The 18,181-nt window shown below is 45.6% G+C and overlaps 1 protein-coding gene across 1 annotated transcript; it reads left to right on the top strand.

Moving 5' to 3' along the window:
* Positions 1-9,151: 9,151 nt before the first annotated feature.
* LOC119312109 (protein WHAT'S THIS FACTOR 9, mitochondrial-like) lies at positions 9,152-10,917 on the top strand. The gene has a single exon (XM_037587843.1). The coding sequence runs from the start codon at positions 9,252-9,254 to the stop codon at positions 10,461-10,463; it is 1,212 nt and encodes a 403-aa protein (XP_037443740.1). The 5' UTR covers positions 9,152-9,251; the 3' UTR covers positions 10,464-10,917.
* The last annotated feature ends 7,264 nt before the right edge of the window (positions 10,918-18,181 follow it).

Here is an 18,181-nt window from a genome sequence, read left to right as displayed (position 1 = left end):
ACCATGCGTGCGGACGCTAAAAGTCTCAGCGAAGCCCTAGCAAAGTCAATGGAGCAGGGCACGGGGCATGTCCACACGGTGTTTTTTCCATCATCCAAAGGGAATCCCGCGTTGATGATTGGCCATTCCGTATATCTCGATCAGCCCAGTCTGGAGTCACTCAGGCAGGGCGTCCCTCGTCGAATCCTGGCGTTTTATGATCGTCTCCTCTACCATCAGTTCGGCGTCAAATTATTAGGTGCAATTGTTCTAGTTATTCGCGTTGCGTTTATTAATAATATTTCAAAGAGTATTTTCTTCTCGTCAGCGATATTTTTGGTGCGGCAGGTTTTGCAGCCTGTTCTACGCTAAGTCCGGCGTTTCCAGCGCATGTCGTGTCCGTAACTCGGGCGACCCTGCGAATTCGGATTTTTTCACCCCTCATGCCGACGCCCTGTGTTGACATCGGCCTCACGCCAGTCCATATTTCTTTTATTACTCACTTTGCATAAAATTATTAATTATGCAACGATTTTTTCTAATTTATTATTATTACTATTATCTCCGGCTTGCATTATTTTCTGTGCACAGATAAATAATCCGGATTGGGCAGCGCTGTCACCTCGGCTGGACCGGGGCTTCATCATAACTTCATTAGCCCACGCCGGAGACTTCGGCGTCACAATGCTGGCCTGCTCCGTCGCCTCGGCCGGACTGGGGTTCCACCTCGCCACACTAGTCGTACTATGTCGCCACTTCGGAGTGCCGAGCCCTTCGCTCGGCCACCTCGGGACCAGCTTGGGGGCTAAGACCTCCTCCCGCACCAAGCTCGGACTGCGTCATCAATGCCGAACACATTAACCAGCTAAGTCGCTTTCATGCTCAAAGTTTTAAAATTTTAAATTTTGTTCGGTCCGACCAAGCATTATACTTTTTTGGCAAAAAGTTGTTTGTGAAAAACTTCCTTGTCCAAACTTCGTTTGTGACACACAAATTCAAATACCCCGTTTACAAGGGGGCTTCCTTTCTGAAGCCTTTCCTTTTGTGAATGATTATACTTGTACCGCTTCGTTCCTTGTTCGTGTATTACGCCATAATATGCATCATAATGACCTAAGTGTTCCGCAAGCTGGGTTGCCTTGCTCGTCTGTTTACCCCTACGTTACCGATTGTTCAGCTAGGGAGTAAAGGGAGCACCTTTGCGATTGTCACGATCGGTTCATCCGAGCCGGACCTCAGACTGGGTGAAGCCGAAAGCTAGCACTCTTACTGTTTTCAATAATGGTCGGCACACAACGGAACTCATGAGTACAAAAAATCTATTGCACAAGTCTCATATTAACAATGAGCACCGAAGAAAGGTATCGGTGGGGGTACTATTTTCTTCAAAGATGCTTCTTACACTTTATCAGTAATATAGCATAAGTTCCCTGAGCGCGCTTTGTCTGTTACAGCCTTATGACCTGATTGCCTGGTTATCGGAAACACCGTCGATATTCTCGACAGGTGGAGTACATAACACTTTTCGGTCCTTAACCGAAGAGGGAGAAGTCGACGGTCGGTTAAGACGCGTTTAAAGTTCGGGTGAACATATAGATATGATATAAGTACTTCGGTACATACAATCATTCTTTTACCCAAGTCACTCGGGGGCTCTTAAATTTGTGTGAGCTATTTTATAATAAGTGTTCTTCTTCTTAGTCGTAACAAAGTCTTTTTTCTATCACTCCTTTTTTCGAAGCAAGTGTGCGGTCAATAGCCAGGGAGGCTAATTTCTCTCTCAAAGCTGCTAAATTTTGCTAAACTGGCCTAGTGAGGAGTACTCCGCCTTCGGATAGGAGGTTGAAGCCGTAGACTGACCCGCTTGAAGTCTTGAGATAGGATGTGTCATGTTAAAGCACGACAGAAGCACAATTCTTTTATCTAAGACCAATTTTCTGATTGGCACTGAACAATTGATCTAGTTCAGACGTTGAGTTTTTACTGACGTTTTAGGTTTTCCAATCCTATGGCGCTCTTTAACTATTTGTGTGTTTTCCGCATAAGTCTCGTAGTGCATCGCCGGACACCTTTAGAGATTCGGTAAAAATTCTTGGATATTGCTATATATGCATCAGTTTCGACTTGTGTCTTCGGTCAATAGTTGGGTTGCCCGGCTCTTGTGCTTGCCTCCTACGTTCCACTTTGTTCGGCTAGGTGTGCAAAGGGAGAACCACTGCGATTGTGCTTCCAACTTGCATGGTTAAGCACCTCAGTGGAGAAAGCCGAAAACTGACTGTCACAATAAAGCGTAAACTGGTCAGCAGTCCGATGACTGTATTAAAATGACGGGCCCTTCATAACATTGGCCGAAGTGTTTACGGCTTGACCTCGGCTGCCGCCGGACACTAACCGGGGGGCTACTTGGTGGTCTCCCAACTTTAAGGTCCTATGACTAAGTGAAAGTTATAAAGCCCGCATACCTGATTGCCTCGTTTCCGCTAACACAACCGCCTTCGGGCACCGAGACGTCGGCTAAGGGTTGTTTCGTTATTGCGGAAACACCCTGCATAGCATCTACAAGGGGGTAGAAGCTGACGATGGGCCACTTTCAGATTATAAACGGTCGCAACGGAGGTAAAAATTTGGGTTCATTTAGACCGGAGAGTTCGGAAGCTTTCCCCGAACTAAATCCTAAGTATTTTCCTCCCACATTGATCGGAGCTGAGGTTTTCATGATCATGCTTAGCATGACAACCCAGAGAAAGAAACTGATAGCGGGATTATTTTCTTTGGAAGATGTTTCTTACATTATAAAGTAATATAACATATCTCTCCGCGTACCTTTGTTTATAAAACCGTATGGCCGGATTGCCTTATTTGCCGTAAATCTTTGCCCTCACAAAGGCTTTATAAAGTGGGACAAACACTCTCCGGCTACTGGCCGAGGAGGTTTAAGCCAATGGTCGGTCAACAAAGTTTTTGTACAATGCAGATTCAAGTATTAATGATGTAGAGTACTTTGAGTACATAGAATCATTACACATAATTTGTGATTTTACTTCAGACATCGATCCTTAATTCGGCCACCCATGCCCACATTAAGGCTCGGGGGCTACTGGGCTTCGGGCTTATCATTTACAAATATTAAAGGGGTACATCGATCCCCTGATCTGGTGTTGCCACCCGACCAGTGTCTCAGGGGCTACTGCATTGACAATCCAATGCAGAAAATTTAAAGTGCAATATAGTTTTTGAGGAGATTATTACCTCAGGTTGGTCGGCCGCACCCAACCTGAGTCTCGAGGACTTTGCACACCGCGTTTCTATTCCTAAGTATGCTGCCGAGCTGGGAATTGATCCTCAGGTTGATTTTATGAATCGACCTGAGTCTCAGGGGCTATTAGGGTCAGCGGTTTGATTTTTTCCTTCAGGTGCATTCCGGATATTAGGCCAACACGCACCTTAAGGGCTATTGGCTATACATCTCGGCAGAGATTACATTGCATAATTCGGAATTAAATTCATAAAAATCAGCCCATGGCCGAGGTGGTGCACCACCTCGGATGCAGTCCGGCGTTGGTGCTCGTCTACAATAGACACCCCGGAAGTAGTCCGGCATAAAGCTCGGACGCTAGTGGCTGGCTCCATAGAGGGCATTTCCGGTATTAAGCTCGGCTAAACTCCTTCAACTTTTTTGAACCAGGGTGATCTATGACACCTTGGATATAGTCCGGCGTAGGAGCTTGGACATAGTCCGGCGTTGGGGCTCGGATGCAGTTCAGCGTCGGAGCTCGGTTGTAACAATACTCCTCAAACACATTCCCGCGGTGGAGCTCGGATACATTCCGGTGTTGGAGCTTGGAAGCGGTCCGGCGTTGGTGCTCGGCCGCAAAAGATACCTCGAGTGCAGTCCGGCGTGGGAGCTCGGACGCAAGAGGACACTGCCGCCCGGGAACAACTCCAAACCCGAGGCGTGGCATAAAAATAACAAGGCATTGATAAAGGCCGAAAACTTAAAGGGGCTCCTCGGATACCCGACATGTAAACTCTTCGGATGCACTTTTGCGATCCTAAAGATCGAAGATGAGAAGATTTGTTGAACCAGTTTTCAAGACCGACAATCGAAGATGAAGAACAGTTCGGAAGAATCGAGGAGCGTCCCCAACTTGAAGACCGGTTCAGGGGGCTACTGACGATGTCCTAGACTAGGGGGTACTCACCACATCGTCTCCCGATCAGTTAGATTGGGCCGAGGACCCCCACGGCCGTATACTCATGGGCCAGTTCGGACAGCTCCTGCCGCATACAAGGAAGACTCCACAAGACTTGGCACCCAAGGCGAGGACTCTCCTAAACCCTAGGCCTCCGGTGTGTTATATAAACCGAGGCCAGGCTAGTCAATAGACAATCAGATATTCATTACTACAATCTCGTGGTAGACACATGTACTATGTACTACACCCATATGAATACAATCAAAAGCAGGATGTAGGGTTTTACCTCCATCAAGAGGGCCCGAACCTGGGTAAAATCCGTGTCCATGTTACCATCGCTCCAAGACGCCTAGCTTAGGACCCCTACTACGAGATACGCCAGATATTGAACCGACAGGGGTCCCTCCCAGGCATGTGGGGTTTTGGGTCATCAAAAGCGCCCGCCGGATTGCTTGCGTACCGCGCTTTCGGATTGGTCTCCTTCGACGTGAGCTGCGGTGCATCACCCTCGGCATTGGAGGTACACGGTGACGTGTTCGTGTGCGAACACACTTTTTGGTGACTCCGCTGGGGACGAAGCTTTGAACGGTCTCCGGCCTATTCTTGCTACGAAGAGATCGTCATCTAGGGTTTGCGATCTACAAAGGTAATATGAATACTCGATTCACTTATGTAGATGCAAATAATGCATGTGTTGTTGCTAGTTCGTCTAATGAACATAATGTATCGGCTAGCCCTAGTTTTATCAATCATGTATCTAATTATGTGCAACGGCCGATTCAGAATAATCTTCATGCTTCAACTTCATATAATTTTAGTAACATGCAACATATGTATCCCAACTCCCATGCATCGGCAACCCCAAAAATCTATATGCCGATGAACAACATGATGATTTTGGTTAATCAAGTTGAGACACCCCATGTAGGAACTTCCAATAGGATGCAACAAAGTGTTTCAACTTTTTATTCATCGGCAAATAACTTGCAGTTTGTTAATCCAAACGTGCCGGTGGATAGGGGAATTGGCCATGCTACTACTAGTTATTCGGCCAATTACCCTCAAACGTCATATGCTACACCTCATGCTACTAATTTTCTGGCACCATACGCAACTGTTGATGTCCATAATTCGGCTCCGCACCTTCATGGTCATGGACAAATAAGTGAAACTTCTATAGGAGCACAAATGCCTTCACCTACTACCATGGCATATCATGTCCCCCCAACACAATTACAGAATTTCGGTGACATATCGTTACCGAAAGAGTCTAAAAGTGTCGGGGGCAATTCTATCCAGATTGGGTCATTAAGAAAAATCTTACGTCTTTTTGGGACGAATGCAATGTTGTTCTACATGAATTAATAAAAGAGGGAAGGCCTATTAATTCTACTGCAATCCAAGCTAGATTATGCCAAAAAGAGAAAGCATTGGGTGGGCATAGAATTGTCAAAAAAGGTGGTGATTCGGATAGCAAAGTTAATTCGGCTATTGAAAAGAGTGAATCAAATATTACGGATGCCGAATCTTTTCTAGAAAAATAGGACGATAAGGTGTTGGGGAGCTATTCGAAAGAGGAACAACATATCGTTCAAGTAACAAACCATCATGCTCTCCCAACGTGTTTGAAAAGGTATGTCTAGCAAGTGATTTACCTATCTTTAGATTTGGTCGCAACTTTATTGTTGATGCTTCTATAGGAAAAATTCTCATAAGTAATTTTGAAAGACCAATGAAGAAGAGAAATTTACTTGTTAGCAATAAAAATGTTATAGAGCATATCGGTCAACCTATTGTGCCATTTATAAAGACCAATAGTGACCTATTATTGTAGACAAAGTGTTCCCCATTGCTTTATCAAAATTTCATATCTAATTGGGTAGCTTTGCTTGTTTCATACTTGGCTTGCACTTGGTCTCAATTGAGACATGTGTATTCTAACTATTTTCGTTTCAGAAATTTAAAGCCGAGGTCAAATTCTTTTGAGAAATCCGATGCTAATATAATATCTTATCCAAATACATCGGAGATAGGGTGCAAAACACAATTCATAGCCGAATGGGGATATTCCAAATTTGAACCATTCGTTTGCTTAACTCCAAAGCCGTTTTCACACCAAGATCGGCGAGAAAACAAGAAGTATATCTTCAATTCAAGAATGTGTGATCAAATATTTGATTTGTTGCTGAAAAATAATTACATTAGAGTTCTTGATCACCATGTGAAGCCATCAATCCAAGGACGAATATACTGCAAGTTGCATGATTCGTCCAAGCACAATTTTAAGGATTGCAACATGTTTCGTCAAATAGTTAAATCGGCCATTGATAAAGGACGATTAAAATTTGTTGAAACACCAAGGGATGACCAGTCTATTCCGGTTGGTCCTAATGGAAAAAACTTTTTGAATCGGCTGCTTCAAGACGATTCTTTTAAAGATGAGAAGGTAAAAACTACAGGTGATGGGATCAAGCTTTCAAGTAAAGAAGTTGTTCAAGAGCACAATGAAAATATTCTTGAAGGCATGAGTTCTATCGAAGATACAATGAAGACGCCAAGGACTGGGGGGAAACAAAGCAATCCAAAGATGGATGCAAGCAAAACAAAAGGAGATAAAGACCATAATAAGCACAAGCACAAGAAATCCAAGGTCACTTTTGCACAGTTATTAGATAAATATCAAAATAAAAGTGAAGAGAATGGTGCTTATCGATCGAATAATGCAAAGGCATCAAGATCACCCCCTAGGCGCAAATTCATGGATCGGTATTGGCAAGAAGTGAATTTTAATGCAACGTGTTCATATCCTTATTTTGGGTCGCCAATGCCAATGACGTGGATGCCTCCCTATGCTCATGTAGATCGATATTCATCATGGGACAGGTATGATACAATGGCACATTCTCCATCATATTTTAGACCATCTCACCATTATTATGTAGCTTCAAGAAGATCAACGTTCAGTGAGCTGTCATATGTTCAAGACCGTTTCAATAAGAAAGAAACGGTCCGGAGCTCAAGAAAGAAGGAAGAGGTGATCAAACAAGTATATCGAGTTAAAAAAGATGGTCGCAAGAGTGCCAATTCAGATTTGATCTTAAAGGATAAAGAACCAATTAAAGTGTTAACATTGGCTACTAAAGACAATGAGATGAAGCAATCAATTGTCGAGAATCAAAGTGCCAAATCTGAAGAAAAGAAGTTGAAAGTGCACAAGGTAAAACAAGAATTGTCATTAGTTCAAACAAAATCACAGCCGGGGCGCTCACTCGGCTTATCGTATTGGCAAGAAAAGAAATTACAAAAACTTAATACACAAGAGCTGGAAAAGAGAAACATGGCATGGGTTCCCAAAGGAAATAATCAAAACAAGAGTGATGTGCAAGGTTTCATTGCAAGAAGTGAGACAAAGGTAAAGAAGGAAAATAGTGAAAATTATGAATGACCAAGCCGAAGGTTTCAACGTCTTCGGTGCACACATTATCCACATTCTCCAACTATGCCATTGATGCCGGTGACATGTAATTCATCCTCAGGTATGACTGATTACCCTCCATGGACTTATTTTGATCCATGAACGCAATATAACTTCTTACAACATGCAAGTGTTTTACCTCATCACCATACATTCGATTAGTTGTATTTTGTTGCTAATCAAAGTGGCTGATATATAACTATCGCCCTAAGCAAAGACATGGCCGATATATAATTATTTCCCTAAGCACATATAAATGGACGATGGAGTGTTGACATCGTCCTTAGAACAAACTCTGGACAAATTATTTTTCGGCATCCAAGTTTTGCCCAAAAACAGGGGGGCATGTGTTGACACCAGATTTTGGCATGTCAAGAACTTATTTAAAATGGCCTCAACTGAAGAAGTGATCTACATGAAAGAGTTCCGTATTGTTGATATGAACGTCTTTGAAGTTTGGGCTATCACCGTCCGATTTCATCTCGAAGGCCAAAACTATGCTTAAAGTACTAAGATCTTATATTCAGAGTATAGTTTGGCGTATTAAGCTCCCAAGACAACCTCAAATGGAAAAACTTCCTACACAGATTGTCTTCGTCTCGTCGAAACGATCAATTCTGATATACAACTCATCTCAATTCAGGATCATATGAAAAAGTTAGAGCCATTCGAATGCAGCCCTGGCAGGAGGCTACATATGGCGCGCCCACAAGACATGTTGTCTGATGGGTAGCGCCACCACTCGGCTGTCTTGCGCGAGCGATTCGGCCCCAAAAATGGCCTCTAATCGAAAAATGTTCAACATGAAAGTTATTCGTCTCGTCAAAACGGTTAAATTTTCTTTTGGAAGCATTTTCATCCGAGGTTGTTTACTATCACAAAAAGACCCGCAAGGTGCAGCCAGTTTAAACCGAACAGTTTTGGGAAGTTCGGATAAAACCAATCCGAATTTAACTAGGGTTTTGGACGTGAATCCAAGCCTTTTTCTTGCACGGCAAGTCCAGCCGCCTCTTATATACCTAAGGTGTGACGGCCAATTGAACAACATATAATCGATCAATTCATATACCACTTTTACCTTTACTTTTATCTTTTCTTCTTAACCCTAGTTCTTCTTCTTCCTCGTACTTCGTCTGTTCTTCTTGTTGCAGGGCGGCGAACCTCGAGGCCTTGGGGGCGATCAGGTCGATCTAGGGCAGCTCATAGCCGCCGCGCGCCCTGACGAGGTCCCTTCCGGGCGTGTGGGGTTTCGGGTCATCAAAAGCGCCCGCCGGATTGCTTGCGTACCGCGCTTCCGGACGGGTCTGCTTCGACGTGAGCTGCGGTGCATCACCCTCGACGTTGGAGGTACACGGTGACGTGTTCGTGTGCGAACAGAAAGTCACTAATCTTCAGCAAGTGACAATGCTTGGGCCACCAATCCACCACGATCACAGCCCGACTCCGACCAAAAGGCCTGGCCCATGAGAAGCTCCGACCGCCGGGACGGGCGTCCGTTCTACTATCCTTCTTCTTCCACCTCCGCCTCCCTCCACCTCTTCACCGCCGGCCGCCTCCTTCCGCTTCCTAAACCCCTTCGCGGGAGCCCCTTTCCCCGCGCCATGCGGTCCCTTGCGCGGCCACCGAGGCCGCCCAAGCCCCTGCCCTCGCTCGCCGCCTTCGTCCAGTCCATGGGGTACGTGGAGGTGAAGATGCGGTGGAAGAAGGACGCGTCCTTCGACGCCGTCCCGGTGCTCGCGCACGCGCGGGACCTCCGCCCGCTCGCTTCCCTCGCGCGCCTCCTCTCCCCGTCGCCGACCCCCGTCTCCGCGGTCTCCAAGCTCCGCCGCTCGCTCGAGACCTCCGACCGCCGCGTCGCCTCCTTCCTGCGCCGCTTCCCCGCGGTCTTCGTCGAGTCCGTCGGGCCCGAGCACAACCACCCCTGGTTCCGTCTCTCGGCCTCCGCCGCGCGCCTCCAGCGGGAGGAGCGGGACGTCTTCGCCGCCCGCCGCGCCGACATCACCTCCCGCCTTCGCCGCCTCATCCTCATGTCCCCGGCCCGCCGCCTCCCGCTCACCGTCGCGCAGGGCATGCTCTGGCACCTCGGCATCCCGGAGGACTACTTCAAGCTCCCGGATTTCGACATTGGGCAAGATGGATTCAGGATTCTGACCACCGGAGATGCTGTATTTTCCGAGGATGAGAACCATGGCAAGGAGCTGGGGCTCATCGACGATGGGAAAGATCAAGAAATGCCACTGTCGGTGCTTCAAATGGGTGCCATACGGAGGTTCGGATCGGCAGAGGAGGTGCCCTTCCCGCTGTTCCCGTCCAAGGGTCTTCGGCTGAAGCGGAAGATTGGAGACTGGATGGAGGGATTCCAGAAGCTGCCTTATATCTCTCCCTATGAGGATTTCAGCAACATCCATCGGGGTAGCGATGTTTCAGAGAAGCGGGCGGTTGGGGTGCTCCACGAGCTGTTCAGTCTGTTTGTGACATGCTCTGCCGAGAGGCGACGGTTACTCTGCCTGAGGACACACCTGGGGCTGTCACAGAAGTTTCATCTGGTGTTTGAGCGGCACCCACATATATTCTACTTACTGTTGAAGGAGAAAACGTGCTTTGTTGTCCTCAAAGAGGCATACATGGCTGGGGGACACACATCAATTGAGGAGCATCCCATGCTTGAGGTGCGGAGCAAGTATGCCAGGTTGATGCAGGAGTCACAGGAGATCATAAGGCGCCGGCGAAGCGGGAAGCCGGTACAGTTGGATCCTGAGGATCAAGAGAGTGAGGATTCGAAGGGTGTAAATTCAGCTGCAATCCCTTCATAGGATGTTTATTATTTTTGACTGATCAAAGAATAAGGAAATGGGCAATACGGCATTTTACAGATTTTTGCAACAAGAATGAGGGGGCTTTACCCTTGGAAGCAGCAAATTTGCATGCAAATAAAGGAGTTGTGTGCCTATGCAAAGAGGTCGGTGCAGTATCTATGATTTACCGTGTTCATCTAGAGGTTCTAGATTAGTTGACTGACACTTGGTGATAGGCTGATAGCTTTAGTCCAAATTTCTTCTGGTAGATGTAGAGTGAGGTGATACATGACGCAATATGCTTGGCGAATGACTTTTACTTGTTCACTGAATGCTGTTGTGACTTTCCAATGTATTTCTTGAACATCTTTTCTTCCTGCTTATAAGTGAAAACTAACAACAGAAAGTGTACAAGTGCTATTCTTGATTGGGAAACTTTTTAGGAAAACGCTGCAACATCTACTGGCAAATAACAGGCAGGATCTTTTCTTAATACTCCCTCCGTCCCAAAATAAGTGTCTTGAGCTTAGTACAAATTTGTATTAGAGCTAGTCCAAAGTTGAGACACTTATTTTGGGACGGAGGGAATATTAATTAAGCTTGAACCATTTAAATGCTTGGTGTCGAAACTTTAAGGGAAAAATAAATATATTTCTTGATCATATTATGTTGGTATGTGCAGAATAAATAAATGATTGATGATATAATAGAAGTTGCTGCCTTCTAAGGTGTAGTTTTGATGTGTGGCCCAGTGTTGTTGTTTGTGGTAAGGCGAACTCGTCATATCTGACAAAACATATATGAAGATCTGAGTTGGTGGTGGTCCATTCACCCTCAGAGATTGCCTCTTAAGTTAGCAAGAAATTAGTTACTGCAATTATCATACATTCTATGTAGCAGACATATCGCGATCTCATATTTAGTTGTTGATTTGGTTGATGCATACCTCTTTTTTTTTACCTGCACAAAGTTAAAGACTAAGATGACAGAAACGTTTAACTAACTCATGCAATAAAACAACTTCTTAGCAGTGCACGAGCATATGTTATCTGTAGCATTGCACGAGTATTTAACTAGTCCAACAAAACATTGCTGTTATGATTCTTAGCACAAGTTAACGAATAACCAAGCAGGTGAAATCAGTCTGGTGAATTAGTTTCTCTGAAAGCTACCATCTTAGACATGCATGAATTACTATAGCTTTGTTCTATAGTTAGTTACTTACTTTCCACATATAAAATTTACTAAGATTATGTGCTCTAGGATAGGTAAAATCGGCTGAACAGGCTGCGAATTTGGCTGGTGGCTAGATCACAGTACTATCTCACCATAGGTTTTGCTCCTCACATTATACCTTCAAGATCATCATAGTAATTTTAACAATTTTAGTCATATAATTCAATATATTATTATCCCATATTTTTTTGTATGCGTATAATTGGACTGCTAGTTACATGCGGTTGATGCCGCATTTAATTATTCACTGAGAAATGCTATATATGGGTTATGTGGTAGAGGCGTAAAGTTGCAAAATCGATCACAAGACATCTATTTTTGAGAAGTGAACCACGTAGTTGGCACTTGGCAGCATGGAGTCTATCATTGTACGTTCCAATGATCTGTTGATGGACAAGTATGAGCACTGGATATGTTTATTGATACTTCTGTATCAGAGTATTTATGTCTACTCTCTAGATGAACATCTACACCTACGACCATCAGTTAGTCTGCCCTGGCAGTTGTACATATTTGATACAAAGCTAATGAATTGCGTGAGATATTTCTTATCGGCTGGTGCGATGTTCATCTAATAGTTGTTGTTAGGGTGCTTCTCTTTGGCTGTGGTTTCTGAATCAGCGTTAGGTGCCCGGTTATGTGCTCCAGGGAAGATGTTCCTTGATGGGGCCCACCTTACCAAGGAAGATCATTCCCCTGTGCCCGGTTATGTAAAACGGCTGGCAGGTTCTCCACTCGAATTAGCAAATTCTGTTCCAGATGTTGCATAGAGGATGATGATCTTCACCTCTTTTTCCTATGCCACTTCGCAAAGGCTGCTTGGTTCTCACATCCTTCGTTTCTATGATCAAAAGGCTTAGTACAGAACTCTAGAACTGTTCGCATAGAGAAGGATGATCTTCACCTCTTTTTCCTATGCCACTTTGCTAAGGTTGATTGGTTCTCACATCCTTGGTTTCTAAGGTCAGATAGCTCAGTTCAAAAAATTAGAACTGTTCCTGAGATCATTCATAGCCTGCTTACGTCTGATCATCCACGTGTTTCCCTAGCAGCATTTTAACTTTTATGTGGTGTATTTCGAAGTCCAATGATCTCTTTGCAGGAAAGCAGGATCTCCTTTTCAGGTTGTTCATGCAGCACAAGCAATCTCACATTGCTTATCCCCTGAAACCCAAGCAGATGCCATGGCTCAACGGAGCAGTGCAAGTTTGTCTTGGGGTCCCTGTTAGGCAGAAAAGTTAGAAGCATTTTCAGATACCCATGAAGGTTAATTTCCCATGCTGTAGCGGAGCAGCTTAAGTAGGAGCTTGATCTGGTTGTTTTGCTTTGTATTTCAGCCGGGAAACATATAGTAGCTGGAGTCTTGCAGTTAGTTTTTGTATTGTAGTTGTGCATGTGCTGGCGCCTTTCTGTAGTAGCTGGACTTGGCTCGTTTATGCCTTTTGTTTTTGAGCTCATTTATGCTGGTGATGCATTGTAATTTGCTGAAGGATACTGTTATATCAGTTTTCACAATGAATAGAAATTGGGGACAATGCTCCTTAATTCGAAAAAAGGGATATCCATGAAGTATAGTTGAAAACATGCAAGAGATAGATTGTCCATTGTCTCAGCTTATTGAGTTCTTTAGAGAGCAAGTTTTGTGTAGAATTTCCAACCTTGCAGTTATTTGTATGTTGACATGCATTTTGTTGGATAGAAGGGAGTACCAATAATGCAGTTTGCAGGCCTGTTTCGCCAAAGCCGTGGAAAAATGTGACGACCGCTGCTCTCGTGAGAGTTGAGCTGCAAGTGATTTGCAGGCATTCAGCAGGTAATCCAAGGTCAATATAATGGTACTTCTTTTCCTGATAATAGATAGGAGGAACTTCTGTCCTTTCTCCATGGAAGATTATAAAACAAGGTGCATATTTCCATTTATCATTGATAGGTCTTTGGTTTCCGTAGCAAGTGAATGCCTGTTGGATGAATTGTCTGGAGCTAAAGAAAACTCTGTTCACTGCTAATCTGTTATGCACCAGGCGGAAGGAGTTGGTAAAATAAGAGTGCATGATTCAGAAGTCTTAACCTCTTTACATGTTCGTGGTGAGCTAATAACAGAGAGGGAAATCATGTTCGCTTAATTGAAAGATCAAAGGTTAGCAATAAGCTTATTTTTTCTAATCTTTCGAGTTGAGAAAGGCATGCATGGCATGTCACCTTCTGGTAAGAAGGCTGGGCTTCTTCAACAGCGACAGCGTTTTCCGGAGAGGAGGGAGCCTCGGCGTCGCCTCCTCGGGGCTAGAGGAGGGAACAAAGAGCAAGCGGGAGGGCCCAGTTCTCGCGACGACGATCACGTGGGATTTCATTTTATTTTTCTGTGTTGTCATGTGGAAGATAGCAAGTTAGTAACCATTAATTTGTACTTCTATGCTGATATCACTCTGTTCAGTTAAGGTGAACAGGTCCACCCTACAAACAACCATCATAGATCTTAATCATGTCCCCACGAAAATGAACTGGGATGTTGCTGTTACTCAAGCTCTTAAGATGATGAAAGGGAGGCAAACCGAACAACTTCATCGGCTTAGAGAAGCAATGGAGCATCAAAATTGTTTCTTTGGTTTTACCTTTTGTTGCTGGTATGGTTGTCTCAGTTTGGTTGAGAAGAGAGTTCAGAGAATGCAAAAAAAAAAAAGGTGAAAAATGTAAGTATTTCTGAGTTTGCATCCTGTTGCATATGCACAGATATATGTAATCTGAATGCAAGCTTCTCTTGCTGCCATGAATGGAAGATTTTGTTAACTGAAAAGTACTCTGTTATTGTATTTATCACGGTTGCAGATTGGCAGCATTTTATTTACCTCTGAATTCTTACAATTTTTTGAAACTCACAAAACATTGATTATGCGAGACAGTGAATCAAAAGATTACTTTGAACATATACAACAAATAAATTTGCAGGCAGAGTTCCATATCATAATCTAACTGATAGATAGGCTACAGCCTACAGCTACGAGAACAGGGGAAGCAACTCAGGCTAGCAGCTGCTGATAACAGATCGAGTTTCGACAGTGATGACGATCTGAGATGCCAGCACAACAGTGATAAGTTTCGACGACGATCAGATCTGGTTACCATTTTTTTTGAGCATCAGTACAGACACAAGCGCTTATATACACGTGCATACACTCATCCCTATGAACACACACACGCACACCCTACCCCTATGAGCACCTTCGAGAAACTGAGCCGGCATATCATCTTGAGATTTAGCGCATCGCCGGAAATCCTGAAATAAATCCAGGAATAATACGAGCACCAGCATTTGAACCCTGGTGGGTTGAGGATACCACTGTCCACCTAAAAGATGAACGGTCATGATAGAGCAGAGCTGCGCCGGGGCGAAGAAAATCAAGCATGAATGATCATGACTGTTGGCCGGGTAGCTCACTTGACCATGGTAATGCTATAAAGTCTTGTAGTACAGTTTTTCTCTTGTTTTGGTACAACATTGTTCAGTTTATATTTCTTCAGTCGTATCATGCGTTGGTTGGCAGCGTTGTTCAGACTCGTTTGTCTATCTTAACCCGCTAAACTTATCTTAATGCATTGACATGCAGTTCTTCTGCATAAATAACCCCCCACAAAACATGTACTCCCTCCGTTTCAAATTAGATGACCCGACTTTGTACTAACTTTATATAAAGTTGGGTTATCTATTTTGAAACGGAGGGAACAAAACATGTACTCTCTCCGTTTCAAATTAGATGACCCGACTTTGTACTAGCTTTATATAAAGTTGGGTTATCTATTTTGAAACGGAGGGAGTAGTACGATTGGTTAAGGATTTGCTCGTCGTCACGCCGCACTCCGGTCAAGTGGCGATCTTTCTGTCGACCAGCCGCCGCGTCGTCCCCTACAGCCAGGCTCTGTTTGACACTAGGAGTCTAGGAACACGAGAGGGTCCGGCGGCTACTGTTTCCTTAACCGCAAACTTGTCACGTAGGCTAAACCGCCTGCAAAAACCACTGTAATCAGCGTGAGGGGGTTACTTAACCGGTATTTGAGCTGAGGGGGTGCCTAGGTCTACTCAATGCTTCTTGGAAGAGGTAATAGCATCCCAGGTACCGTAACTTGCATAAAATGTGATGATTTAGTCTTAAACTTGCAAAATTTCACTCCACCATATCCCAACTTGCATCTCATGTGATGATTTAGTCCCCGGCCTATCACAACTCGACAAGTGGCAGCCAGGTGGCTTGACCGGTCTTCGTCCGCACTTTTGCAGGAAACACCCTGCCGTCTTCTCTAATTAACACACACACTGGATTTAAGGTGCAGTTAACTGCATATCTCCTGGTGGCTGGTGCTGGGCCACCGGACCTGCCCGATCACGATGCAGGAGCTTTGGGACGACGAGCTCACCCCCAACGGCACGCTCCGGCAGCTCATCGCCACCTGGTTCTCACGCCGGTACACCCTTCAAGAAGCGCTCGGACACTACCACGGCCGTGCCGCGGACCTTATCCACGGTCCCCCTATTTACTCAATAAATTAGTAAAATTACTCGGGGATGCGTTCTCTGTTACTCCATTACTTATCTCCCTGGAACCCTCACCGACACGGACACCTGCAGCGGCCACGACGGCACCCCTGCGCCGGAGCCCCCTCGGCAGGGAGGGCTCCCGAGGAGCCGAGGCCAGGGATGCCGGCATGCCACCCATGGGGAAAGTGACGGTGCCTGCGGCGTCGGCCCAGACAGCCTCACGGGCTACGACGGCCATGTCGCGGTGGAGCGGGGCTGCGCAGGCGACGAGGCCCGCGTCGGCCACACCAGAGCCTGCCTGCTCCATGCCACAGCTAGCAAGCCCCATCCCGGACGGCACCATACACAGAGATGCGCGAGCTGGTGGCCATGATCAGCAGCTGCGTTCAGAAAAGTCTGAATATATAGCTGAATGTAGTGTTCCGATACATTCTGAATGAAGCTAAAAATGAGTGTACTTTGGTTCTGAAATTATGAGCTTTTTTATTCTATGAAGAGTGATAAAACTGCAATAATGTATGATCAACAATGCTTCTGAATATACACTACAATTTTCTCAACAATGTGAGCAACCGTACATCGAGCAAGGCACAATTTGAGAAGAGGTAGAACACATAATTCTGTGCAGTGCTTCTGGATCAAATTTACAGAGCAAGGCTCAAAATTGTAGCACAGTTTGCTCAACGATGATTCTAAATTGTTGAGCTTTTATCTGCTACAGGAAACGATAGACAGTACAGTTTGCTCACCAACGTTGGAACAGAGTGAGCAAGGCGAAGTTTGTATGACGAAAAAGCTTCTTGCTCTCATAAAGTTTTGGAGCAAAATCTACACAGTAGCAAAATCGCAGTATTCAGAATTTCAGATACACTCGGATACAGAAAATCTGCACGTCAGGAAGCGGCTTCTTCCACCAGCACGCTCACGCCCTCGCGTCGGTCCAGCACCGAGGTCGCTGAATCACCGTAGACGATTCACGGGGGCAGCACTGCGGCCAGCGAATCGCCGGCGTGTGGAGATCAACATTGCGGGCCAAGACTTCATGGCGTTGGGCAACGACCTAGCCACAGAATCGCTGTAGCGTGAGGGCAGCACCACGGCCGCCGTCCCGTGCGGGTGCAGCGTCGCGGTCGCTAAGTCGTCGTCGTGTGAAGGCAGCCCCACGGCCACCGTGGCTGGGTCGCGTGGTGGCTAGCATTGCGGCCGCCGAGTAGCCGGTGCTTGGAGGCAGCGCCCTAGCACCGCCGCACGTGCAAGAGCGCCACTCCATCGAGTCGTCGACCGAGGGGAGAGCACCGCCGCTGCAGCACTGAGTCATCGTCGCATGGGGAGTGCGCCGTGCCGCCGCCGGAACAGAGCGAGGACAGGGGTCGTAGAGAAGGGGTTATGTGCAAAATAATCTTAAGTGGCTGGTTATTAGTCCACCTCTAGCCTGTACCATTAGCTACTGATCCAACAGTGATGATTTTCAGATTTGCACTGAATACCAATTTTCACTAGATACTTCGCCTAATTAGAGAAGATGGCAGGGTGTTTCCTGCAAAAGTGCGGATGAAGACCGGTCAAGCCACCTGGCTGCCACTTGTCAAGCTGTGATAGGCCGGGGACTAAATCATCACATCTAGTGCAAGTTGGGGTATGATGGAGTTGCATTTTGCAAGTTTGAGACTAAATTATCTTCCATGCAAGTTAGGGTACCTGGGGTGCTATTACCTCTTCTTGAATATAAGATCCTTGGTGAACAATGCAGTCCAGCCCCTGCAGGATTAGGCGCTTCAAACTGAAGACGGAGGGCATAAAATCGATGTGCTAATCTCAGCCTCAAGTTACACTGCACCATCACCTCTGCAGGCTGAAGCTCAAGCTTTGCACCTTGCTGCTTTGCTAGATGCTAGGTAGCCACTCCATCTTATTCGACCAGGTGTGCATTTTTGTCGTACAGAGCAGGAGCCACATCTGCTAACCACCTTTT

This window comes from Triticum dicoccoides, chromosome 5B (assembly GCF_002162155.2).
Source record: "Triticum dicoccoides isolate Atlit2015 ecotype Zavitan chromosome 5B, WEW_v2.0, whole genome shotgun sequence".
NCBI lineage: Eukaryota > Viridiplantae > Streptophyta > Magnoliopsida > Poales > Poaceae > Triticum > Triticum dicoccoides.
The sequence above is the reverse complement of the archived record's forward strand: the minus strand, read 5'-3'. Positions and strand labels throughout refer to the sequence as shown.

What these genes read in the sequence shown, in the direction of transcription:
- LOC119312109 (XM_037587843.1), top strand. Translation starts at nt 9,252, where the DNA reads ATGCGGTCCCTTGCGCGGCCACCGAGGCCGCCCAAGCCCCTGCCCTCG.